Source organism: Malaya genurostris, chromosome 1 (assembly GCF_030247185.1).
Source record: "Malaya genurostris strain Urasoe2022 chromosome 1, Malgen_1.1, whole genome shotgun sequence".
NCBI classification, from domain to species: domain Eukaryota; kingdom Metazoa; phylum Arthropoda; class Insecta; order Diptera; family Culicidae; genus Malaya; species Malaya genurostris.
The window spans coordinates 164,808,960-164,836,650 of record NC_080570.1 but is presented as its reverse complement, the minus strand read 5'-3'; the positions used below and the strand labels follow the sequence as shown (position 1 = coordinate 164,836,650).

Sequence of the window (27,691 nt, the reverse complement as noted above, 5' to 3'; positions counted from 1 at the left end):
TTGAGCTGAAACATTTGAGTATTCGCTCATTTGTCTTCTTAGCTAATCCTTTTAACAGGTGCTGGGAGCTTGGTTACTTCCCGTCAAAGTGGAAGTTAGCTAAAGTTATCCCAGTTTTGAAACCGGAGAAAGATCCTTCCTTTTCCAAGAGCTATCGGCCCATCAGCTTACTCTCTGCCCTATCCAAGCTGTTTGAAAAGTCAATACAAAGGCGTATTCTTGCTTTCGCAGATGATCAGGATATATTACTGGAAGAACAGTTTGGGTTCCGGAAAGGAAGATCCACCATCCACCAACTCACACGGGTTAACGTCATCCAGCAAAAGAAATCAGTGTCCAAAACGACTGCCATGGTAATATTGGATATTGAAAAGGCATTCGATAATGTGTGGCACGATGGCCTGGTATAATTTTCCCATGTATCTTATTAAAATTATCAAAAATTATCTTGCAGATAGAGCATTCCAGGTTTCTCTGAATAATGCACTTTCAGAAAGATTTACTATTCCTGCTGGTGTACCCCAAGGAAGTATCCTAGGTCCCATTCTATACAACATTTTTACATCAGACATCCCACCTCTACCGGGTGGTGGTGTCCTGTCACAATTTGCTGATGATACTGCCATTCTTTATAAAGGTCGTGTCATCAATGCTCTGAAGAATAAACTACAGACAGGTCTGGACGCTTTAACGGAATATTTTACAAGCTGGAAAATTGTGATCAATGCAGCAAAAACTCAGGTCATCTTATTTCCACATTCAAGATCTCCAAAACTTGTTCCATCAGACGAATGCTGAATACGATTCGGTGATGAGGTCATTCAATGGTCCGATGAAGTTATCTATCTAGGACTCACCTTCGACAGACATCTGATATTCAGGTCACATGTTGACAAAATCGTTCAAAAATGTAGCATACTCATTAGGTCTCTGTATCCGCTGATTTGTAGAACATCTAAACTGTGCCTGAAGAGCCAGATGGCTGTCTATAAACAAATCATCTACCCCGCAATTGAATACGCAGTCCCTGTTTGGCGGGGTTGTGCACGAACACACAAACTTAGGCTTCAGCGCATTCAAAGTAAGATATTAAAGATGATTCTAAATCTACCCCCTTGGACAAGGACTAGTGAAGAATATGGGATGATTCCACCAGGAAGTAAACGCTTCAAAGGATTCAGAATAAAATTCTGAAAATGATTTTGAAGCGTCCTTCCTGGTTTAGTACAAATGAGTTACACAGACTCACAAATATAGAACCATTAGATGTAATGTCACATAATATTATAAGCAAATTCCGACAAAAATCGATGCAATCTTCAATTGAATCGATTCGCTCTCTGTATTAGTTAGTAAGTTAGTATATAAGTTCCTTTTCCCCATTACACAATACAAGTAGGTTTAGAATTTTCCCTACACAAAAATCTCAGAATTGCGGAAGCAAATGATGTCCTCATGGTAATAACCAAATCATATATATAATAGGGCTGAAAAGTCACCACTTGTGGCTGAACACCCAATTTAAATCTTAATAATTTAATTTTAACTCATATTCCAATAAATAGTTATTAAAAAAAAAAGTATATGAGATGGCCTCCCTGGATATACTAGAACAAAAATTCGACCAATACTGCACGAAATTTGAACGAAATTAGTATGGAAAACAAGAGTAACTAAAACACCCATTATTAATAACGAATCGTATGAACAACAAAGATGAAAGGCCAAAGGGTCAAAACACTTGTACTGTAAAATGTTGATGTAATACACAAAAATAAGATTATTAAACAGATATTTATGCAAAAAAAATAGCTAACGTTTCAATCCTACGCGTAGCATGCTAGAGGTAGGTTGTTGCTAGACAGCAAGACAAAAAGTGCCATAACACGATTTGAAGCTTTAATTGGTATGCTCTGATCTTGTGTCATGCAAGCTCGGATGAAATTTCATGTTATGTCGTTTCACCTGAGAAGTTGGCAACTACCCCAGGGTAAATTTTGAGTGCTTAAGATTAATTTCTAACTTATATAAGATGAACTCGATTGATAATGAGAAAAAGTTTATCGCTTCAACCGAAATCGCAGAATGGTAGAGAAACTTGACACTATAAAAATAACTGCTTGCATACAAATCTTGAACACAACCTTGGCGAAGAGAAGCTTATATATCGAAATCCGTATCGCAAGTAAGTAAGAAAATATAGTTGCATACATTTGGGATATTAGTGTGATTTCGTCGGCTATAAAACAAATACAAATCAAAACAAACGATGTTCGGTGTTGGTTCCTAATCAAGATCGTTCTAAGCAGACTCTCGTGCAATTGCTGATTCAAAAGTGTGACGATTGATTGAACTGTTCGATCGTAGATCATTAGAAATTTTAGGTTGCCTTGTTCCACATCAATGGCTCGAACAACCCCATGTGGCTGATCCTTGTAGTTTTTTATTTGAATATATCCAACGACATATTTGATTCAAATACATTTAATGTACTGTAACAAGCATTTGAATCAAATAAATTTTTGATTTGATTCAAAAAAATTTTGAAATTTGAATCCATATCCCAATATATTAGAATCTAATTTGTTCTATTTCTTTGCGTGTTGACTTCAAATTTGTATTTTTCAGTGTAAGAGGTGATTAAGAATTTTTGCAATATGTTTGTTTTATTTGACAAAAATTGATTGCGTTTTTCAATGAAAGAAACACTATGTTTGAACACAATTTAAAAAGTAATTTAAGTGATTTCGGCGAATTTTCAACAAACACCCCTGGCACACAAAACAAAAACGTTCAATTCAAATGTACCCGGGCGAGGGAAATTTTCTTCGCCACTCGCCCGGTTTTGCTCTACCGGGCGAAAGAATTTTCCGACCATTCATCCAGCATCTTTCGCCGCTCGTACTGATCTCATCTCTCGTGTCACGTGCATCGTGCAATTCCGAAGGGGCAACGTTGCAGTTTCGCCTGACTCGACAGAGAACTTTTCCTACCTACTGAATTAACCCACAGACACGCAGCTCTTTCCTCGTTCGGTTTCTTTTTTTCGTATATTTTAATACCGACTGCTTTATCGCCTGGACTTTAACCCTTTTTCCAATTAGGAGTCCATCTGTGTGTACTGGTTTTTGTATCTAGAGTTGTAGGAAAACTAGGCTGTGAAGCGGTGAAAAAAAAAAACACAATATGTGCAATAAATGACCAAGAAGCCTTTTTAGCGATGATGAGTGCGGTCTTCGTGTTGTAAGCCAATAGTCGTCGTCGTGTCTGTGTTTGTATTGCTGTTTGTGTGTGTTTTATTATTGTTGGTGGCGAAAGGCGACACATCTCGTGCCGCACATGATCTAGTTGTCAGTGCGTGAAGAAACTGAACGAGAACGAGAATCCGTAGTAGCCTACTACCCCCGATGGTGTTCATCCACTGTGTGCTGTGATTAATGTGTCTAGACTGTGCAGTTTTTTAGTTTTCGTAGATTTTGTGTGTTCAGTTGTTAATCGTAGTAGGCTTTCCTGACATTATTTTGGAACTACTGACCCGGCGAAACCCCGAATGGAGTAGGAATCGTGGACAGCAATTGTCCCATTTTCAAGGATTTTTTCACTTGATTTTAGCCCCCCAATTGATCCTTGCCAGTGCTAGTGGTTGATTTATTGTGTCATATATCGGAAAAATCATACTGCTCTCGTTGCCAGTGTGTGGGTGGTGAAGCTAGCTCATCTGTCTGTTATCAGTTCTTATCAACAACAAAGCCGAGGGGTGAGCAAACACTCTCGAAAAACGGGATTGTTGTGTGATGAAGAAAATTCAAAGCAGCTAGCTGTGATTACGAAAGAGGCCCAGATTTTTCCTCTCTCTCTCTCGCTCGCTCGCTCGTTCTGTTTCGCTTTTCCTCCACATGGCATGCTGTGGTGTGTGCAGTGTGCAGCAAGCAAAGATGCAACCATGCGCTTTGAAAAGTGGGGGCTCGAAAAAAAAGAGCATTTCTTCCGTTTATAGAGTTGCATGTGTTTTCCCTGTCATTTTCATTCCCTGGCGCATGTTTCATATTGTTTCTGCTGGCAATCCAATTGTAAACAGAGCCCAGCCAGCCGAACCGGTTCCACAGTGCGTGTTGCAGCAGCTGGCCGCAGATCCGGTGTGCGTTTGATGGTCGAGGATCAACATGTTGTATCAAAACACACTAAATGCTCACTTTCGTGCCAAGAATTTTCCGAAAGACGCTTTCTTCGAGCCAAGAAAGTAGTAGTAGAAAAAAAAAAGTTTCAAAGAATCATGGACTGCTGTGCGTTCGCGGCGCACTTGGCCGATGACGATACGGCTTGGCTGGCTCTCGAACTTCTCTTTGGCTGATGGTCTAGTTGGCACTGGTGACGACCGACCGGCTACCGCATCCGACCGAGAAGGTGTCAAGCCAAACCGGGTTGCTGCGTTTTGTTGGCTCGAAAATAGACACTTTCGCCTGCCGGTCTCGGTCCTGTGTCTTACCTGCCCCGGTAGCAGAGCGAGCCAAACGCCAAACGCCAAAAGTAGTATGGCACGGTGCCCCTCCTTCCTCGTTGGGATGGTTGGTTGGTTGGTTGGAGTAGTAATGGTAGCAGCAGTAGCAGCAGCAGCAGCAGTAGTAGTAGCGGAGCGTAGTACTATTTTAGAACTTTGCCAAGACTGTTATCAAGCGAATGAATGAATGGTCGCCGGTCGGTGGCCCCCGGGACATGGCTGCTGCTAATGGTGGAGGTTAATGCGACGAGCAGCGGACGTTGGGACGTTGGCCAGGAAATAAGGCATGTGATGAATGAAAGTGATTTGGCTCGGTTCTGAGGAAAATGTTCTGGATTCTTTAGCTGCTTGCCGCCCGATGTGTAACGTTTATGGCGCATTAACGGGTGATTTGGCTTGTTAGCGAGAAAGATAAAATTTCGTCATTAAAAACAAATTGCCCGATCTTGTTTGTTTGTCAAACTGCAATGTTTGAATCACAAAATTTTTTGTGCCGTTTTGATATAAACACATTTGACATCTTCATTACCAATGGTCATCAAACAATGTTTTCGTATGTGTGCTCCACTCTCACTGGCGACAAAAGAAACAAATAGCAGTTATGTAAATATCATGTCAAATGACAGAGCAAAATCAATAAACGTACAGACAGTAACCGATAACCGATGGCAGCAAACAAATCTCAACCGCACTGGGCAAAAATTAAATAAAGACAAACCAAACAAAATATTCCGTCATATTAGCTGACAAACTCACTTACCGGTATTTACTTTGCTCCCCATCTTCTTCCGCTCGACTGACTGGCTGACTGACACTGACAACCACCGTGGAACCAACCACAGGAAGTTTATCATGGATTCCAAATCTTCGATAAAAGGTCCCTTTCTGTCACAGGTAAGCAGGAAAGACCGCCCTCGCCAGAATTAACAAAACAAACCAAAAAAAAAAAACTCCACAACCACATCACTTTATCCATGTTCCCTTCATATGAAATTTTAGATAGCACATAGTAGGCTCTGATTGGATATCCCTGTTACCCTTCTTCCAGGAAATTCAATTCAAAATTTATCGGTTTCGCTGGCAGCAAATCAGGTGTGCATTGGAATTTGAAACTCGCCTGACAGACAAAATGCTACTCCGGTAATTCGACTCCAAATTGCTTACTCGAGCAGCAACCGCTCAAACAAACGACACCATCGTCGGTTCGGTGATGGAATGCAAATTCAATGAAAAGCTTCCGTAGAAGCACTTTCCTTGAGAATGCAATCCAGTGCACTTATGTTTCCCGAAGTGGATTACCATCCATTTCCGTTGTCTTTAATCTAATTATGCTCAACTATGAATCTTTTCTTCATTCATTCGTTCGTTCGTTCGTTCGCTTCGCCGGCTCGCTCTGAAACGATGCACCCGCTGATGATGATGATGGTGATGATGATGATGATGACGACGTTGACGACGCAATCGATAGCAACAAGAAGATTTTCACCCGTTCATCGAAGCTTTGTTGCCTTACGTTAAGTCGTTCAGTTACACTTGGTTCAACCTGCAGGCGGCAAAGCGGCGGTACCTCAAAAAGCACGAGAAAAAGATGACACACAACGAGGAGAACAAGTGCAAACGGGATTTTCAGGTAACTGTCATGCACACTGTAAAGCGCGATTTACCAGGGACAAAATTCGTCTTTCATATGTTCCTCAGACGGGTTCAAAATCGTCCATATGTAGTGTGGGATATTTATAGTTTTTTTTTATTGAATTACTGTATTACCTACGGGTCGTATTAGAGTGCCTATAACCAGAGTGATGACATTTCATTCGTAATGTTGGCAACAATTCAAAACATTCCATTAGCTTTACATTGAATTGATAGGTCGTTTGCTCGTTTGGAACTGGTAGCTGTCATTCCAAACGAACAGCTGTTGCCACTCTGATTATAGTCACTCTAGGTCGTATGAAGAATTATTTTTCAGTCTTAGTCTGAACATGCCTATAGTTTTTGATTTCAATTGCTGTAATGAAAATTTCACTAGATTGTCACGCTCAGTTTCCTGCTACACAAAACTGTACAAATTATTCAAATTTTATGTTTTGTCTCTTACTTTTAATGTTGTTAGTTATTATAATTTTAGGTTTCTCGGTATTGATTGCAAGCAAAATACACTCAAGTCACTTTTTATGCAACTTTTTTTATGTGATTTGTGGTTTTTATTCGATTTTTATGTGGTACGTATCCCTCGCACAAAAAAAAACTAGAGTGTATATTTACTTTGATTTTCTGAAACGGTGGAACGCGCAATATAACTCCAAAATTTAAAAAAATTCCTATCTTTTATCGATTTTTTTGAAATTCTACAGAAAAAATTAAACAAGTTCAGAATGTTACTTGATACCGATAGTGTTGTACAAAAAACTTTTTTGTTCTTTTTTTGCATTCTTTGTTCCATTACAAAAACATAAATATGTTAAAAAATATGTATCGCAAAATTCTATGCCAAATCGTCCATAAATGACAAAAATCTGGTACGACACCATTGGATTTGCATGAAACTAAACATGTTGTGATTGGTATGGCAAATAAAATATTTTTCACTAAATACTAAAGATTTTTTTCACTTAAGGCAAACGTACGGCGTACGTGTTTTAAGCAGCATTATTTTTAAACAATTATGAAATCTATAGCTTGTACGAAAATTTTGTCCAATAAAAAGTGTAAAACACTAAAAAAAATTGCTTTAAAAAAAATCAAAAATGAAATTATTTTTTCAAAATTCTTAGTTATGCCATCGTAAGATTCTTTTCATTTCATACTACGCAAAAACGTCAAGACACAAAAAAACTAATAAATCTTAAAGACAGTTGGAGAGCTGATCTATAAAAAAGGCGGGTGGGTAATGTCAGAGACATAACTGGATGTCGTGAATACGAAAACAACTGACTTGTTCCTTAACACTTCCGAATATCAATTGGTTGATCAATTGTATGAATTATGCAAGCATTCCCCTTTTCCACATTTTTCGCAAAAACAAAGAAGGCTTTACTTGATCTAGATTACTGTGAATTTCACACAGCGAAAAGTGCAAAAATCAAATCAAACAGTTCTAGATATGCACTAAACTGAGGATATTTCCTTTCGATTTGCGAACAACAAATCCTAATAGTTCTTTAGAAAACTTTTAGAGCCATTAGAACGACTGATTTTGTGTAATGCTCTCCACCGATGCTTTTTCACCAATGCAAATGACTGGCAGCCGTGACGTAATCGCCTTTGTCGGAAGCAAAACTAGCTTTGCAAACGACACAAAATACATCTGCTCGCAGTGGCGATAGAATCCAAACTGATCCAATTTTTGTTAAGAGGTTTCTTTTTACGTGATCTCGTTTGTAGCTTTTTCATTAATGGGCGGTCCAAACGGCTATAAAAATAGCAGCGTATAGAATTTTAATTTCGATATTTCATTTCGGATTTGCATTTTATTGAAAGAAACTATCAGGATGCTGTACGGGATTCATTCCTGCCTTTCAGAAGGACCAAATTGTGGAACAGCAGCAGATATTTTGTTCTCTTCCTCAGAACGCGTTCTGATTGACTGGTGTTGACATGGGTCAAACGAGACAGGTTTTTCAATAGTGTACTATTGAAATGCTTCGATGATGTTGCTATACACGTTTAAGTTGAAAAATTTCGATTCTATTGGTAGTTAGATTATATAAATCCTTTCACAGATCACTGAGCTATGAGATTTGAAAATACGAGAAAGGCAAACGCGCCTTATGAATTATCCTCTTTGATACTCGTTTATACCAAACATTTCAGAAAAGTTTAATTTTGAACTATTTGAGATTATCTCACACAACTGAAAATTTTATCATAAAATTGTGATCATATTTCCGATGGCATGTAACAAAAATTATGTTGATTCCTTAGATACAACAAGAGATATTCACGATCAAAAACTTATCACTCTCTCAGAGGGTAAATTTTGAAAAGGCGCCCCATAGTAAAGTAAGTCGTATTCACGACAAAAGTTTCCTGAAGAAAAACTTTCTGTTGGTTTTCGAAAAATAATGTTTTTATAAGAATAAATGTGTTCGAGCAATCAACTATTGCTCTTCAAACAACGCCCAATGAAAAAGTTCCAAAATGTAACCATTTTCTAGATATATAAGAAATAAAATCGAGAAAATGGATATTTCATGCAAATCGAAGGGGGTCGTGCCAGTAGCGAGCCGACCCAGCTTGGAATTGCTCTATATTTACCAAAATACTTGAGAATTTCAGTGAAATCAAAGCTTCAGTTTTTTTTTCGTAAATTGTGGCCAAAATCGATTTCAAGCTAAAAAAATTTTTAAAGATATATGCGTCATAAATTTACAGAGTTTTGACTTAAAGTTAGGTAAAATATTGTTGGTATTAGTACCAAATTTGTTAAGATTCTTTGAACGGATATGAGCAATTCAACAAATTACCCGATCAGATGGTAATAACATAATTATAACAACTGGGGTAATTTATGCTCGTTTGAAAGCTACTGTCGGCCATTGATCAAGTTCAAAGATCAAATGGCTGTGACATTTGGTTCCGAAGATATGCTTGTATAAGTGACGTAACCGACAAAGCACATCGTTTTTGCCGCTCTAATGCATATAAGGGTGCCAATATATTTGGAACACCTCTAATTTCGTGTAGCGCTATTGTTCTAAAGTTTAAGCACCTCGAAAAAAGTTTTCATGCACAATTTGAATTTGATTCAAGTTTGAAAATTTTCGATCTGGAAAAAGCACATGAAATTTCTGGAATCGAAGATTTTTTTTTCATGCCAAAAATCTTAAAATTGCATGAAACGTCGAGATTTAGTGTTATCTAAAATATTTTTTTTCGAAAAAATCGGCTTTCTGGGACTTTACGAAGTTGTGCAAACTTTACGAAGTTCTAGGATGTAAAATTAATCGAAACTTTCCCCGGCGAATGACCAATCATGGTTAAAACCGGGGTGAAATAAAAAAGCATGTGTTTATAAGGTTGGCTTCTGAATGATATTTGGCAGAACATTTTCATCGAATTGAAGAGCTCAAATATTGGGGTATTTTTCCGCAAGCTTCAATTTTTTGCTATTTCAGTCATTTTTCTGTCTATCTTTCGTTGGGCGGGAATTGAAAAAAATAATTAATTAAAATAATTCTGATTTCAAGTTACAGAAGCTTAGAACCTTAAATGTTTAACAACTAAGAATACTTTCCTGACGAAACCATTTCACGTAGTCATCATGACCTTTTGTAACAAGAATTTCCATTGTTTGATCCGAATTTAGCTCCTGAACATTTTATTCACTGCAAGTAAATGAACCGCTTCATGCTCTCTTCAAAGTATTCCTGGTAGAGAAGTTCTCAATTGATTGTATATCGAATGGCTTTCAACTGTAGACCTGGAGTGCAACTGCACTAAGTTTGCTGAAGACCGTTTTGCGCTGTCTGTTAACAGAGGTGAAATAATCGTGTACAAGTTAAAGCGAAATTGAATTGACTAATTTTGTATTCAATCTTTTAGACTTCTTCAAACATTGGTCATGAATAAATTCAAGCCCATAGCTTGATTCTACGAACAAGAACTTTTGATATTTTGCCCGGGAATTTTAGGACTAACTTTGAAAATGGTGTATGACAAATTCTTCAGCAGAAGTTCTGGTTGAATATGGGTAATTAGTACACCCAAACCTCCAATTATGTAGCTTTTTTTACGAAGTAAACCCAAAACGAATTCTTCTTCACAAGAAATTCGAACATTTACATTTCAAAAATTCCACACGCCGACCCCCAAAACCTCCGATACAGTTTTCAGAAGACTTCCTAATCAATCGTTCATCTCAGAATTTTACCAACGAACAAACAAAACTTCTCAATCTTGGGTTAAATTATGCAATTTCTTCTAAAGTAAACCTCGAACAAGTTATTATAGACATATGATAGAAACAGGCCTAAATAACTGTAATCTTTCTCTTTCTCAAATTAATGATGCCAGAACTATTGTAGCTGATATCATTAAAAATACTTCATTGAAAAATCAACAAAATATGGGTGATAAAGAACTAGTGAAACAATTGCGGGAAAAGCCTGTAAGGGAAACAAAGCCGACTCCCTTCAAGATAGTAGATAAAACTCTTCATGAATGCAACCCAAACTTCGATATCAATCTCAGTAGTCTCAAAGTTTCTAACCCCTCTTCATCCAAAATAAAGGGACTACCAAAGGTTCATAAACCTGGTAAAGAAATAAGGGAAATCATTTCTTCAGTAGGGGCCCCAACTCAAAAAATCTCCAAATGGCTAGTAAAAGAATTCCAATCTATGCCAAAAAAAATTTTCAGTGAATCAGTTCCTAACACACAGGTATTCGCTACTCAACTACAGAATTCAGGCGAAATCGAAGATGACGAAATGATGGTTTCTTTCGATGTAACCGCCTTATTCCCAAGTGTCCCGGTGAAAAACTTAATCAATCTTTTGGAAGATTGGTTACTTCAACAAAATAGTAGTAGTTTATGGAAATGCAAAGTACGGTCTTATCTTACTACAACCCGGCTTTGCATGGTTGTAAATTATTTCAAATTCAGAGGAGAATTTTATAAACAATTACGTTCAATGGATATCCAGAGCATACAATTCAAACCATCTTCGATAAAAAATTAAGACTTACAACTTTGACCCCTCCTTCTTAAAATTATAAAAGAATATCGGTGGACTTCAATCGAATTATTACACTACCATAAAAATCAAAACTAAAAAAATGTGTTTTAGATTTAGTGTTCAGCAGCATGAGCTACCAATTGAAAATTTTACTAGGTTCTATAAAAGATCCTGCAGAGAATTTGAAAACGTCTGGGGTATACAAAATCTCGTGTCCTCATTGCGATAAAATATACATCGGACAAACAAAGAGAACACTTTCACAGACATTCGTTTCAAGGAACATATTTCAGAAATAGCGAAAGCATCCAAAGAATTGGAAAAGGGACTACCACATCATTTCAAGTCAAAAGTAGCTGAACATGCCTTTTCTGAAGATCATGAACTCACTACTAATGACATAAAAATCTTCAGACAAATTTCCAATCCATGGAAATTAGATTCAACAGAAAGTTTAGAAATATTCAAAAATAACTCCATCTCTTTATTATACCGAGATCAAGGCAATAGATCTTCTTGGCTTTTCCAATTACTACCCATATCCTAGATAAAAACAAACCTAGAAAACACTTAACTCTTCCAGTTTTTTTCCTTTTCAATTTTTTTTGTTCCGTTTTGTGGTTCACCTACTTACGTTTGTATAAAAGGAACTTCACTGCAGCATTCTTTCAATAAACTTATAAAACCGATACACTGAAGAAGGATGCAAATAACAATCCGAAATACGTATCTGTATTATAACGTTTGATACACTTTCGGAAAAATAGTGACTGTGAAAATAGTGACTTTGTGAGAGTGTAATGACGTGACATAGTGGAATTCAACGGTACAACAATAGTACTATTAGTGATCTTTTTTAATTTTCATCACTGCAGTGTCAATACCATTATTCTACCTTGCTCTATAGAAAGCATATAGAGTTGGAGAGAAACATTTACTTATCAAACCGGTCGAAAAATATCCATATTGTGTTGACTTGGAACACGTTGAAAATTCCAAATAACGAAAACTTTTTTTACATCATGATTCGATTTACGAACCCCCGTTTAGTTCGTAAAGGGAAATTTGGGTGTACAAGCGATTGACAGAATAATAATCCAAATATCATCCCGTCAGTAACTTTTATGGCATTATTGACATGAATACAAAGCATTGAGAAAAGAACTTGTAGGGGAGACCGGGGCTATACCGGACACTTTTTGCAAATTGAAAAAAAGCATCCATTACAACTAGATTTTCTACCAAGTTATCTAGCTTCAACCTTCAGCTACAATTCTCAATTTGTGATTTGCAAAAATATGCATTAGTCTGCGTTAAAAGTCACGATGAAGTGACCAATCCAAAATCCAACATCTCAGAAATCTTGGGGCTAAACCAGTTCGGTTAAAGTTTCGCACAAAAATGAAGAACGAATACAGTAAGATGCCAAATCTCAATATGCCTTAATGAGCACTAAAGAAATGAAACCGTAGATTGTCTGTTAGTTTGAACCTCGCCTAGGACATGAACCTGCTTGTATTGTCTCGAAACTTGATGCCCTGCAGTACCAAATAATTGATGTTGAAACTGACTTTAGAGTCTTTATTGAAGACTATTTGATTGTTCCGCTACATGTAATGAAAGTTTTGCTAGAATTCTTGTTTTATTTCGCTAATACTCGCATTTCTGTTTTGAGGTAGTCCTCCAAAAGTATACCATGAAAATCCCAGAAAATCGAGATCATGGTCTTTCCGATTCATTGAGCCTTCTTTGGGACATTTCTCTTCTGTAGAATCTTGCCCAACTATGACATGCTCGCGCACTGTCTCTTTCCATCCATTCAGCACAATTATATATTATTACTATTGTCGTATGTGGCAGGATAACCGTCTGTTTCACTTACTTAAGCTAAACAATTGATTTTCTCTGTTTTGGCTAAATTTGACATCTTGTCATTACGGAAAGCAAAATCTCAAGAAGATGCGAAAGACATCGGTTTCGACCCTGAATCAAAATTTGGAAAGTATGCGTACATTTCGTGCCTATCTTCAATACTACTCATTATTTGGACTGCTTAAAAATTAATGCAGAAGAATATCACTTTTATATATGAAATTTGAAACTACTCTGATGTAAACTCTGTAAAATAATACACCGATGAAAACTCCGTAAACCATTTCTTTGAAATGACATTGCACCAAACATCACTTAAAATCTTTACATCGATAACCTTAGCAAAAAGTTCCCCTAAACAAAAATAAAACAAATGCCGTCCGTCAGGAAAGTCATGGCCTTCTGCCGTAATCATCAGTAATCCCAGGCCGAAAGCAACGCCTCCTTGGCTGTTAAGTGCAATCAGCTCACTACAAACCATTTATTCTGTCTGTAAATACAGCACAGCAACATCGTTCAGCAACAAATACGTCAGTTTTTCGACGTTTTGATCGGAAAGTGAAACAACAAACTGATCAAACCGGACCGGCGGCTAATCGTTTGAAGTTAGTGCCGTTCATATGGGGATAAAGCCACAGACAGATAGATGTTTTCAAGAAGGAATCAAGTAACAGGTCTTCTCGCAGTACAGACCTTTAGAGTCCGGTCGGCCGCAGCTCAGCTACAGTGGGTGTCGATGATGATGATGTTGGCAATGATGATGATGATGATGATAGACACTTTATTTGTTGGAAGTCTATTACTTAACTTCGTTATTACGGTGCTCTCCTTTTGCGGGCCCGAGCCGAAACCAAGCGGTAATGGACGATCCCGTGAGACCCGGCGCGAGTAGTCGAAGGGAGTGCGGGAAGTGAGTAACACTTTGGTATGCTTGATATGTTTTACAAACGATATATTGATAGCGCCAATTATTCAATTACTTTACACCCGACCATGTGCGTCCGACGCAGGCCGAATCCTGAAGGCGCTACTCATTTTTGCTTCGGCCCGAAGCACTCAAGCAACATGATACCATCTCAATCAACCGACAAATGGTTTATTCTTAAGAGGGCGAAAGGGCCTTCCGATAGCAGCACCGGTAGCAGTATGCTGCAATTGGGAAAAATACCAAACGTACGCATAGTTGGATGTTGGAAATTTTGACGTAAAAAGGGGTGTCTTCCGCTGCCGATGCAATCGCTATTTTCAACGTGTTATCTAGTAGGCGACGACGACGAGGATTGAATGTTTGGTTGCCAGTGTTCGAGTGACAGTAATGAAGTTAGCACCAGAGCACTAATGGAGGGGTGCCAGCCATGCTCGTCGTTTACTGGATTTTCTGAAAATGGCCTGAGCCGTGGGTGGGAGGTGTAATTTCGTTACAGGCATCAAAAAGGAAACGTTTATTTTTCAATTAAAAGGAAGCGAGCAGGGAAATTTGCATGTTTTTATTGTTCGTTTCTGGGCGGTGTACAACATGTGCCGAATTTTATGTTCCAAAAACGAACAAATCGATCGTTCCACGGCGAAAGGGTCAAACTGTAGAATGCTTTTTCATTCGTGAATTATCGGATTGATTTCACATTTGACGCTTAACTTTTCGCCATCGACAAAGTTCACAAGCTTTTGATACATATTGGAAAATTTGTGGAACTTTATTTGCAGAAACACTTAAGTCTTATTTCATGCGTGGACACGGAAAAAACTGCATAGCTTCTGAAATTTGCGTAATGCGTGAGGGGGATGGGTGTAGCGTGATGGGTAAGCCAATGCCTTCCACGCAGCCCGATTCCCAACCCCGTACATAGGGTCAGAAAGTTTTTATGGCCCGAAGAAGCGAATTTCTTTATTTTTAAACTTCTATAATCGAAACAAAAAAATCTAACATCGGAAATCCGCGTACAAAAACTGTGTAACTTCGGAAATAGGCGTAAAAAAACTGTGTAAGTTCGGCAATCAGAAAAAATGTTGAAAGTCCGCTTAAAAAAATACCTTACCTCGGAAATCTGCTCAGAAAAAAACCGCCCAACTTCGGAAGTACGCGTAAAAACCCTTGTAGGTTCAGAAATCAACGTACAAAAACGCATAACTTCTGAATTCTGCATAAAAAGCGGAGTAACGTCAGAAATTCGCTTAAAAAATAAGATAACTTTGAAAATCCGCATAAAACACTACGTAGCTTCAAAAATTCGCTTAAAAAATCGCGTAGCTAAGGAAATACGCGTAAAAACCGTGTAAGTTCAGAAATCTGCGTAAAATAAATTGCGTAACGTAAGAAAATCCGAGTAAAAAACGCATAACACTGAAAATTCGCGTTAAAAAACTTTGTAAGTTCGGAAATCAACGTAGAAACGTAACTTCGAAAAAAGCCTTGTAAAAAAATATCGAAAATCCGCATCAAAATCGCGTGACTTCGAAAATACGCGTAAGAAAATAATGTTCAGAAATCAGAAAATACGCATAACTTCAGAAAATACGCGAAAAAACGCATAACTTAGGAAATCCACGAAAAAAAAACTGAGTGGCTTCAGACATTCGTGTAAAAAGTCGCGTAACTACGGAAATCCGCATAAAAAAAAACACATAATTTCGGAAACAAGCGTAAAAAACGCGTAACTTTTGAAATCCGCCAAACTACGGAAATACGTGTAAGTTTGGAAATCAGCGTAGAAATAAAATTTCGATTACTTCGGAAATATGCGTAAAAACGGCATACCTTAAGAAATTCGCGTAAAAAAGCTGTAAGTTCGGAAATCAACGTAGTAAAATAAACGCATAACTTCGGAAATCCGCGTAAAAAACTCCGAAACATCGAAAATCCGCCTAAAAAAACTCTGTGAATTCGGAAGTTCGCATACAAAATCGCCTAACTTCGAAAATCTACGTAAAAAAACCTGCGTAACTTCAGAAATCCGCATAATAGATATGACACATAATGAAACATTCGGAAATGCGCGAATCATGTTAAATCAAGTAACTTCAGAAAAACGCGTAAAAATTGTGTAAATCGGAAATCAGCGTAAAAAAAACCGCGTAACTTTGGAAATCCGCATAACTTTGGAAAATCGCGTAAAAAAGGCGTAACTTCGGGAATCTGCGTAAAAAACGCGTAACAATGAAAATCCGCGTAAAAAATCGCCCAACCTCGGAAATCCACGTAAAAAAACGGCAGAATTTAGGAAATCAGCGTAATAAAACACCTAACTTCGAAAATCTGTGTAACCTCAGCAATCCACGTAAAAAACCGTGTACGGAAATTAGCATAAAAATCGAATAAGTGCGGAAATCAGCGTAGAAACAACGCTTCACTTCGAAAATATGTGTAGAGAAAAATCATGTAATTTCAGAAATCCGCGTGAAAAAACGTGTAATTTCGGAAATACGAGTAACCTCGAAAAACTGCATGAAAGTTCGGAAATTAACGCAGAAAGAACGCGTAACTTAGGAAATCCGGGTAAAAAAAAAGGTAACATTGAAAATCCATAAATGCATAACTTAGGAAATATGCGTAAAAAAAATCTACTTAGGAAATCATCGGAAAAAATCGTTCAACCTCGGAAATCTGCGTATCTTAAAAAATCCGCGAAAAAAAAATTGTGTAACTAAAGAAAAAAAATCAAAAATCATATAAGTACGCAAATCATCGTAGAAAAAACGTGTAACTTCTCAAATATGCGTAGAGAAAAACCAGGTAACTTCCAAAATCCGCATAAAAACCGCGTAATTTGAGAATCCCGTAAAAAAATCGCGTCACAACGCGTAAAAATCCGCGTAACTTCAGAAATCCTCATAAAAACTGCGTAATTTAGGAAATACACGTAAAAATAAACGTAAATTCAGAAATCAGCGTGAAAAAACTGAATTACTTTGGAAATACGCGTAAAAACCGTGTAAGTTCGGAAATCAACGCACAACAACGCGTAACTTCGAAAATATACAAAAAAAAACACACGTAACTTCGAAAGTTCGCGTTAAAAAATCGCATAACTTAGGAAATCTTGTGAAAAAAACTCCGTAAAACTCGGAAATTCGCTTATAAAAACTGCGTAGCTTCTGAAATCCACGTGAAAAAATCGAATAACTTAAGAAATCCGCGTAAAAAAAACTACGTAGTTTTGGAAATCCGCGTGAAAAAGTGCACAACTTAGGGAATCCGCGTGAAAAACTCTGTAATTTCGAAATATAGCGCAAAACAACTGCGCAGCTTCGGAAATACGCGAAAAAACCGCGTAAGTAGGGAAATCAACGTAGAGAAATAAACGCATAACTTCAGAAATCCGCTTACAAAAAGTGCCCTACTTCGAAAATTTCGCGAAAATAAACGCGTGACTTTGGACATCCGTGTAAAAACGCGTAACAATGAAAATTCGCGTAATAAAAAGCTGCATATCTTAGGAAATCCGCTTAAAAAATCGCCCAACCTCGGAAATCCATGTAAAAAAACGGCAGAACTTAGGAACTCAGCGTAAAAAAACACCTAACTTCGGAGATCTGCGTAACTTCAGCAATCCACGTAAAAAAAACGTGTACGGAAATAAGCATAAAAACCGTATAAGTGCGGAAATCAACGTAGAAACAACGCATCACTTCGAAAATATGTACCTTCGTGTAATTTCGGAAATACGAGTAACCTCGGAAAACTGCATAAAAGTTCGAAAATTAACGCGGAAGAACGCGTAACTTAGAAAATCCGCGTAAAAAAGCACGTAACATTGAAAATCCATAACTGCATAAATCCGCTTAAAAAACCGTGAAAATAGTCTAACTTCGGAAATCTGCGTAAAAAACCTGCGTATCTTCAGAAATACGCGTAAAAAACTCGAGTATTCGTATGAGTACGGAAATCGGCGTGGAAAAAACGTGAAACTTCGAAAATCCGCGTAAACTTGGAAATTCATGTAAAAAATCGCGTCACAACGCGTAAAAAATCATGTAACCTCGGAAATCCGCATAAAAAAACTGCGTAATTGCTATCAGGAATCAGAACAAATTGGCTCAAATGGCACGTTCCCCTTGATATTTGGAGATTTGTGCCTTCTAAATTCAGAAATATGCGTAAAAAGCTGCGTAATTTCGAAAATCCGCAAGTTCGGAAATCAATGTGGGAAAAAAAACTCTTGAAATCCGCTTAAAAAAAACACTTAAAAAACACTCCAATAATCCGCATAAAAGGAAACTGCATAACCGTAAAAAAAGTTAATAAAAACCAGCGTAAAAAAGACCTGTTTGTCGTGGAACGATCGAAATAACAGAACAAAAAAATCGACTGTATTAAAATTAACGCTGAAAGAACCTAGGAAATCCGCTTAAAAAATCGCTCAGCCTCGGAAATCCACGTAAAAAACAGCGTCACTTAGGAAATCATCGTAAAAAAATCGTTCAACCTCGGAAATCTGCGTATCTTAAGAAATCCGCGTAGAAAAATTGTGTAACTAAAGAAATAAGTTTAAAAATCATATAAGTACACAAATCATCGTAGAAAAAACTGTAACTTTTAAAATATGCGTAGAGAAAAAACAGGTAACTTCAAAAATCCGCAGAAAAACCGCGTAATTTGAGAGTCCCGTAAACAAATCGCGTCACAACGCGTAAAAAAACCGCGTAACTTCAGAAATCCTCATAAAAAAACGCGTAACTTAGGAAATACACGTTAAAAACCGTGACACTTCGGGAATCAGCATGAGAAAAAAAACTGAGTTATTTCGGAAATCCGTGAAAAAAAACGCTTCGATAATACGCGTAAAAAACTGCGTAATTTAAGAAATCCGCGTCAAAAAAACGCGCAACTACGAAAATGCGCATTCGAAAATCAGCGTAACAAAAACACGTTAATACGGAAATCCGCTGAAATAAACCGTAACTTCGAAAAATTGAGTAACTTCGGAAATTCGCGTAAAAAACCGCGATACTTCGGGAATCCACGTGAAAAATCCACCTAGCTTTGAAAATACGCGTAAAAAAACTGCGTAATTTCAGAAATCCGAGTGAAAAAATAGCGTAACTACGGAATTATGCATAAAAACCGTGAAAGTTCGGAAATCAACGTAGAAAAAACGCGTAATTCCGGGAATGTGTGTAGAGAAAATCCGTGTAACTCCACAACCCGCATAAAAAACTTCGTAACTTCGGGAATTCGCGTGAAAAAATCGTCTAACTTAGGAAATTGCGTAAAAAACAGAAATTATCGAGAAAAAAAAACGTATAAGTACGGAAATCGGCGTAGAAAAAACGTGTAACTTTGAAAATATGCGTACAGAAAAACCGTTCCAAAATCCGCGTAAATTTGGAAATTCATGTAAAAAAATCGCGTCACAACGCATAAAAAATCGTGGAACCTCGAAAATCGGGAATCCGCGTGAAAAACAAAACTGTGTTATTTCGGAAATCCGTGTAATAAAACGTCTAGCTTCGGAAGTACGCGTAAAAACTGCATCATTTCAGAAATTTCAGAAAAATCGCGTAACTTCGGGAATCCACGTGAAAAAAACTATATTACTTCAGTAATCCGCGTAAAAACCAGTCTAGCTTCGGAAATACGCATAAAAAAAACTGCGTAATTGCTAAGTGTAAGCTAGGAAACTGAAAGCTGAAAAAATTGTCTATATTTGTAAAAAAGCTGCGTAATTTCTAAAATCCGCAAGTTCAAAAATCAACGAGGGAAAAAACTCTTGAAATCCGTGTAAAAAAAACGCTTAGCTCCTATAATCCGCGTAAAAGGAAACTGCATAACCGTAAAAAAGCACATAAAAACCCGCGTAAAAAAGACCTCAGAGTTTACCCTTTTGTCGTGGAACGATCGAAACAACAAAAACAAAAAAATCGACTGTATCAAAATATGCTACTGTTACGAAGGATCTCAAATTTATCCGGTGAATGCGCGTAACCAAATTTACCATTTAATCAACAGCACCGCGATTATCCCTAGTAGAAATCCCACAAGTTATCATCCCAGCTCGATAATCCCAGATAAAGCTAAACTCGAATTCGTTTGATGTTATCTTCGCCGCAATAACAACTTTCCCGGCCGTTGAAAACATATGAAATATTAATACCACCCAAACAATAACAAGATAATCACCTTATCTATTGTACGAGAGCATCAGTCAGTCAGTCGGTCGGTCGGTCGCATTGGCAAGCCGAAAATTAATTCAATACAACAATCGCTAATCACCGGATAATTTTCCTCCCTTGAATGGAAATGCGTCGTGAAAAAACATTCTGGCGGGTGAAGCCAAACCAACATTTAGAAACATCATCACAGTAGGCGGCTTCGGGCAGAGATGGGTTGCTGCGACGACGGGGTTGTTCATCTTCATCAGCTACCCCGAATAGGGAGGAAACCTGATGCCACGTGTATACACACATTGATAGCCCGAAGGCTCAGTTTAGTCCAATTGTGAATGCTGAAATGCGGTAATTTTTGTTGTCAAATTCCCTGGCGAATTTGAATTGTTGTGTGTTCGCGAACCCTCTTCGCCTTCGCTGGTGCGTGTTTGCTTGCATGCAATGAATCGCGACTCGTTTCATTGTAAAATCATGTTATCACGAGCATCATCTAAGCATGCTTTGCGATTCCAATCACGAAGTTAGCTTCGAATAATTGGCTTGGGTGACTTGGATGCAGTTTCGTCAAATGGACGGTGATATCTGCGGTGATAAACACATGCATTTTCCGCACGTACGCATTTCCGTTTCATCAAAAAGACCATATCGAAGTGGAGTCCGAACTGACCGGAAGTTTCAATCTCTCTTTCTCTTCCTCTCCGTCGTCATATGAAATGTGCATGCGGTCCGTTTCTTGATGGTACCAGAATGAAAATCCGGAAACGAAGCAAAAATGGGCCGCTCGTCTGCTGGGGAAACTTCGCAAGGACATCACCCACGACAGCCGGGAAAATTTCGTTCACTGCATCTCGAAGAAGAAAACCTCGATGTGCATCCTGTCCAATCCGGACCAGAAGGGCAAAATGCGCCGAATCGATTGTCTCCGGCAGGCAGATAAGGTAAGTTGTTCCGCATGGCGATGCTAAAATCCCCGTGATTATTCACCACATTCCGTTCCCGTTTTAGGTCTGGCGACTCGATCTGGTGATGGTGATTCTGTTCAAGGCGATCCCACTGGAAAGCACCGACGGTGAACGGCTCGAGAAGGCCTGCTTCTGCACCAGTCCCAGCCTGTGCATCAACCCGTACCACATACAAGTACTAATTAAGGAATTGGATCTCTATCTGGCCAACTTTATTAAATGTAAGTATTATCGGTTGCCTAGCGAGTGAGGAGACGACAGTCGGGTTTGTAAGGTTTCGTCGTTCTTGGATTCGGGCGAAAGGAAAAAAAATGAGAGAAAGATTGTGAAGATTAGTCAGTGTACGGGAAGGAAGATGATTAGTTTCAGCTGTAAGACATGTCACGACCGGGTGGTTGGAAAGGAGTCAGACAGGATAGCATTTTTATAGGACATCTTGAATGGTCTAATCCATCAATCTACTCACTGCATACATTATCTCCTGTCGCTGTTCTTTGGAACGCAAAGCAGTAACAGCAACAGAAAAAAACAGAAGATTCTTTTGAGATATCAACACTGTGTTTAGATGATTGAGCAAAATCCTTTGTGATGGAGATGCCGAAATAATTCAAAATCCCCGTCTAACCGACTGGGATGAGTTTTGTTGAAGTGCGGATCATCACCTATTATAACAGGTTTGTGCGGAGAGAGCTAGCAAGAAGTGAAATTCTGATTTCTGTAGACGTTTGACCTTCACGGAATCAGCGCACTATCAGAGTAGGGAGACCGTTGATGTACTAGAATGGAATGCAGATGTAAGTTGTAAATTTTGCATCTCCAAAGTTTTCTACTTGAATCCATTATATTTCTGATGTTGTGAAATAGTTAATGGTTAAAATGAAGAATACAAAACAAGAATCAGGTAATTCACAATTTCTTCATTCACACGAATATAAAAACTCGTGACAGTCAAAACAATATATTTTTAAAACTAATTGATCATCATTTTAAGTGTAGAAAGCAAAGCTTCGGAATTTAGATTCGTGGTGGAACTTGTGTAAACATTTTTTTAGAGTACAACACTACTATCTGGTCGGACTTGTAACATCATCCAGTTTTCATTGAAAAACCGCCTGATGCTCGAAACTCTGAATCACTGGTCATATATCGGAGTCTCCACAAGCAACCAAAAGTTTCACAGTATATGCAAATAATCACATTCTTGCTGCTTTAAAGTTTGGCGAGGAATTTTTGGCAACTTGAAGGTATAGAACAAGTTATGAGCTAACTTTCTTACTGCCTTGAGCTAAAGTTCATTCAGTTGCGTTGGGAGAGTTTTCAACTGTGGATAATTACTTTCCAAACTTTGGGTTACTTGACCAAATACCAAATGCAAATCGTAAATATCATATCTGAAAGAGATGACTATATAATTATAATAGTTCATGTTGTATCATTTGAATGTTCTGTAATCTGTTGGTACAATAGATGAGGAGGTTATATGCCTACTGGAGACAGTGAGAGATTGATAATAACTAATTTCCAGTGGGCTTCTCCCTGCTTCAGGAATAAGGAAAACAAAGAGAAAACATTTCCTTTGAGAGCTACTGTCTCAGTTTAATGCATTGCACAGTGGGGAAAAATGGACCAAAAACGTGACGATTTTTTTGGAAGCATGATACAGCTGACCTTAAAGCACTTTTTTGGTGTAGAATTGCTAGTAAAATCGATTCCACGTATTTAGAAGAACCGCACGTAACGCTATCATGTTCACTTTACCCCAAGTTCTCTTTTTCTACAGGATCGTATTCAAGCTTACTAGAATGTTTCTGATGTAAAACAGTCTAACAAATCGATTGAATATAGTTTTACTGACAGCAGCAAACTCGTTGTACCGTTTTACCCCATTTCTTTTCTAGTTATAATATTCAGTTGAAATATTCGATCTACAATCCAAAAGCAGATCCAATACGATCTATCAATATTGGTTTATATTACGTAGAAAACATTCGTGATCCAATTAAACACAATGGGAATGACAGTACTAGCCTATTCCACCCATTTTACCCCAAATATTTTTTAAAAGTCGTATTTCTGGTTAAACTTTCTTTCGCATACCGAAAGCAGGCTGATTACGGTTAATGAAAATTGATTGATGTTATGAAGAAAGACCTAAAAATAAGATTACAAATGGAATCGATGTGTATTTGGATCACTAAAGTTGATAAATATTAATAAAGACTGTCCCAGAAAGTATGGACGCACTTTGATTTCGTTGTAAATAATTCACAAGTGTTGGATATTCAAATTTTATTCGATATACTGATAATATTAGACTACAACAACAGAATATTATTCTCAACATTTGCTACTTAGCCATTGTAGATTAGCTGGCGCACCTTCTTGCGAACGTTCCTCATTAAATTCCGTACAGACTTCTTGGCGACAAGTTTTGACACTTTTTTTTCAATCTTTTTCGAACTGTTGAATGGTTTCGGCTGCCGAGACATGTTTCCTAAGTTGTGCCTTCGTTAATGCCCAAAATTCCTCAATTGGTCGAAGTTGTGGGAAATTTGGTGGATTCATGTCTTTTGGGACGAAAGCGACATTTTTGGTAGTATACCATTCTACCGTTGATTTCGAGTAGTGGCAAGAGGCAAGATCTGGCCAGAAGACAACAGGATCCTTGTGGCTTCGAATCATGGGTAGAAGTCGTTTTTGTAAACATTCCTTGATGTATATTTCGCTGTTCATTGAAGCAGTGGTGATGAAGGGTTTCGAAATCTTACCGCAGCAACAAATTGCTTACCAGACCATAGCTTTCTTACCAAATTTTTGTGTTATTATTCTCGGCCTGATCGATGCTTCTTGTTTCGGACTACGTTTTGGTTGTTTCTACTTCTTATAGGTTCAAAGATTCAAACGTTCTTTAGCACGAAGAACATTTGACTTCGAAGTGCCCACTTTTTTGGCCACATCCCGAACTGAAACCTCCTTCTTTTGCTCGAACGCCTTCAGTATACGCACGGAAAAGCCAGCGATCGCAAAACAACTAAAATATTAGTTGTTTTTCTGATTTTGATGGGTTCAAATTTGGTACAACTAATTGACTATTGTTTTAACTAATCTGTCATTTTTGATTTATCGTGCTGGCAGCTTAGCAACGACGTCCAACAAAGACACGCACCACAAACGTTTCAGTTGAACAATGCCAAACACCCTGAGCGAACAATGAAACGTTTCAATGAGGTGTCACTCGTGCAATTGAGCAAAGACACAATCCCTGCAAAGTTACTTGTATGCATGAAAGCAAAAAAATGTCTCAGTTGTTTCAATCAATTATTCAGTTATTTGAACTTAAGACGCCAATTGCAATAAATATTTTTTACTGTTAGCCTGCTTGAACAACGAAATTTTAGCTAATTAACTGCTTATATCTTTATCACTAAACTCACAAAGGATATAGAAATGAACCAAAAGATTACAAACTCACCAGAAAAATGGTCACAGGGAATTAGGAAATTTTTCCGTCACTTGCAGAATGGCTCGCTGGTAAACCTAATGCTACAGATACACTTTCAAGAAAATACAAATAGTACCACTTCACTTTAGCAGCAAATTTTTAAGCGTTAAGCGGTTTTAATAACATTGACATGAACTGTCCTAGAATACATTACTCTCAGATGAAATTAAAACATTTTTACTGTAGGAATATCTATTTAACACATGGAAAACTTGTTTTACAATTAACTGTTATATTATTCTGCATACTTTCACTTACATAAAACGACCACTACGTAACTAACATAAATGACGTTCATTTATCATTGAAAATTTTCAATATGAAACGCTTCTGGTGAAATGTAGAGGTTTTTTGTTCTGCGTTTTGCTGTCTTCGTTCTCCGCCAAGTGACAGCATTTGAATACAACAATTTCGGTTACCTGAATGGTTATGACAAAATCAACAGATATGTTAGTTAAATCAACAACATTTTAGTTGAAACAACCAGGGCGTGAAACAACAATTGCAATATTGTAATTTTGTGATCTGCGGGTTCTCTGTGCGTTTATCCAACTGAGGGTTAGCAGGACCTTTTTTTCGACCCGTTTTCGGTTTATCCTCACCGATCTTCAAACAGGTCAAACAGAATACAGTTATTTGCGGTCAGTTTTATTAAAATCAATTCATTCATCGAACTTATGAACAGTTTTCAGAGTTTCACAGTTAGTTTTTGAAGTAAAGTCAGAAAAAAAAGAAACTGGAGCAAAACGGGCATGATAGTGAATTTTGTTGAACTTCTAACTATCACCAATCGATTTTACGGTAATTTTTGCATGATAAATATCAACTTTAAAAATATTTGCTTAGGTTTGTATGAAATTAATGAGTAAAGTCACTGCGATCATTCTTCCCATCATATGGAGCTGAAGCTGCGCGGGATCAAGCTTTCTTGAAAAGACGACCAGCTCTATTTTCTCCGCAGAGAATTCGATACCCAGACGAACAGCCCAAACGGACAAGTTATCTAAGGTATCTTGCAATGGTTTTTGCAAATCAAAAGCTTTGGGTCCACTAACTGAAACCACGCTATCATCTGCCAATTGTCTTAGTGTACATGGGGTTACTAGACAGCTGTCAATGTCGTTTACATAGAAAGTATACAGGAGCGGACTGAGGAATGAGCCTTGCGGTAGACCCATGTAGCTAATTCTGAATGATGCTAAGTCGCCATATGAAAAGTGCATGTGCTTTTCTGACAAAAGGCTGTGCAAATAATTATTTATAACCTGTAGAAGTCCATGTTGGTGGAGCTTGTCTGAAAGAACATCAATGGAAACTGAATCAAATGCTCCTTTAATGTCTAAAAATACAGATGCCATTTGTTGGTTTTGAGCGAAGGCAATTTGGATGTCAGACGAAAGTAATGCAAGGCAATCATTCGTCCCTTTATTTCTACGGAAGCCAAACTGAGTATCTGACAACAAACCGTTCGTCTCGACCCAAGTGTCGAGACGTCGTAGAATAATTTTTTCGAACAATTTTCTGATGCAGGACAACATCGCAATGGGTCTATATGAGTTGTGATTGGAAGCTGGTTTCCCCGGCTTTTGAATGGCGATAACTTTCACTTGTCTCCAGTCAGGTGGAACAATATTTTGCCCAAGAAACTTGTTGAACAATTCCAACAAATGTGTTTTTGCTAGGTCGGGCAGATTCTTCACCAAGTTGAATTTTATTCTGTCCAACCCAGGAGCGTTATTGTTACAAGACATGAGTGCTATGGAAAATTCCATCATTGAAAAGGGGTTATTAATAAAACCATTATTTGGAAAAGATTCCCTAATAATGCTATGCGTAGGAACAGAATCTGGACAAACTTTCCTCGCAAAATCAAATATCCATCGGTTCGAGTATTCCTCACTCTCATTTCCTACGTTACGATTCCTCATTCGTCTGGCCGTATTCCAAAGAGTGCTCATTGAGGTTTCTCTTGACAAACCTTCGACAAAATGTCTCCAATAGCTACATTTCTTGGCCCGAAGTATGCTCTTGTACTTGGTTTCTAAAACCAAGAATTTTTCAAGATTCTGAGGAGTACCTCCTCCTCGTTTTAAAAACGTCTTGAAAGCATTTTGTTTCGTTTAACATCTGAGCACTCTTTGTCCCACCAAGGGTTTGGCGGCCTTCTGTTAGACGATGCAAAATCTTCAAAATATAAGATCTTCACCGGATTATTTTTCCACTGAAAAATTACGGCATCTTGTTCGAATGATGATTTGTATTATGCAAAACATTTGAATTTATTTTGTTGAACGATAGCTCTAAAAAAATTCGCCAAAAAGGGATTGTTTTTCAACCGTTAATTTAAAAAAAATGGGTCAAATTTTGTATATGAGTTTTTGAGCACTAACGCTTTACGAAATTAGAGATTACCACCTTTTTACGCTAGATAGCGACGTAAACATTTCAAAGGGGCCTAAAAGCAATTGATAGATTCTCTTTGTTTACTTTCTCTTTCGACTCTATATCTGCGTTATTACACAAATATTCATACCATATTTGGTGTTGTTAGAAAAATGGAAATATTATCTTTCATTCTACATGAATTTTTTGTAAGTAAACGAGAAAATACCACTTTCTGTGGCTATATTTCGGAAATGTGAGAACCAAAATAAACAGTATTCCATGTATCTTATCGGTTATATGTTAATATGAAATGACATAACTTTCATTCCCAGTACAAAAAATAAAAATTGATCGAATAACAACCTCGAGACAAAAAAAAAACAAATTTGAAATCGTCTTAAAGCATTTACTTTAAGGAAACTAACCTCCTAGATTACAAGCGATCGATAACAAATCCATTACATAAGTAGTAGTATAACTTTCATCGCGTGTTCCGCTCCATGGGATGTGGTTTAATAAGCCGCTTAACGTACGTAACGTATGGTCAGCTTGTTCTCTCGGTTCTCTTGCACAAAAGTTACTCTATCCGAAACCGAACCGACCGACAGCTCACCGCATTTGAACGGACGTGGTATGAATAAAAATGCAGACACTGGCAGTCTTGTTTTGTTGTGGATTCATCACACATC

At 37.7% G+C, this 27,691-nt stretch overlaps 1 protein-coding gene across 1 annotated transcript in view; it reads left to right on the top strand.

The window, feature by feature from the left end:
- The first annotated feature begins 2,956 nt into the window (after nucleotides 1–2,956).
- Nucleotides 2,957–27,691, top strand: part of LOC131428701 (nuclear factor 1) — a 38,057-nt gene continuing 13,322 nt past the window's right edge. Inside the window, exons 1-5 of the mRNA XM_058592750.1 lie at nucleotides 2,957–3,243; nucleotides 5,341–5,392; nucleotides 5,967–6,128; nucleotides 20,900–21,091; nucleotides 21,159–21,336. Coding sequence (XP_058448733.1) covers nucleotides 3,221–3,243; nucleotides 5,341–5,392; nucleotides 5,967–6,128; nucleotides 20,900–21,091; nucleotides 21,159–21,336 — 607 coding nt within the window. The 5' untranslated portion in view covers nucleotides 2,957–3,220. The remainder of the gene's footprint in view (nucleotides 3,244–5,340; nucleotides 5,393–5,966; nucleotides 6,129–20,899; nucleotides 21,092–21,158; nucleotides 21,337–27,691) is intronic.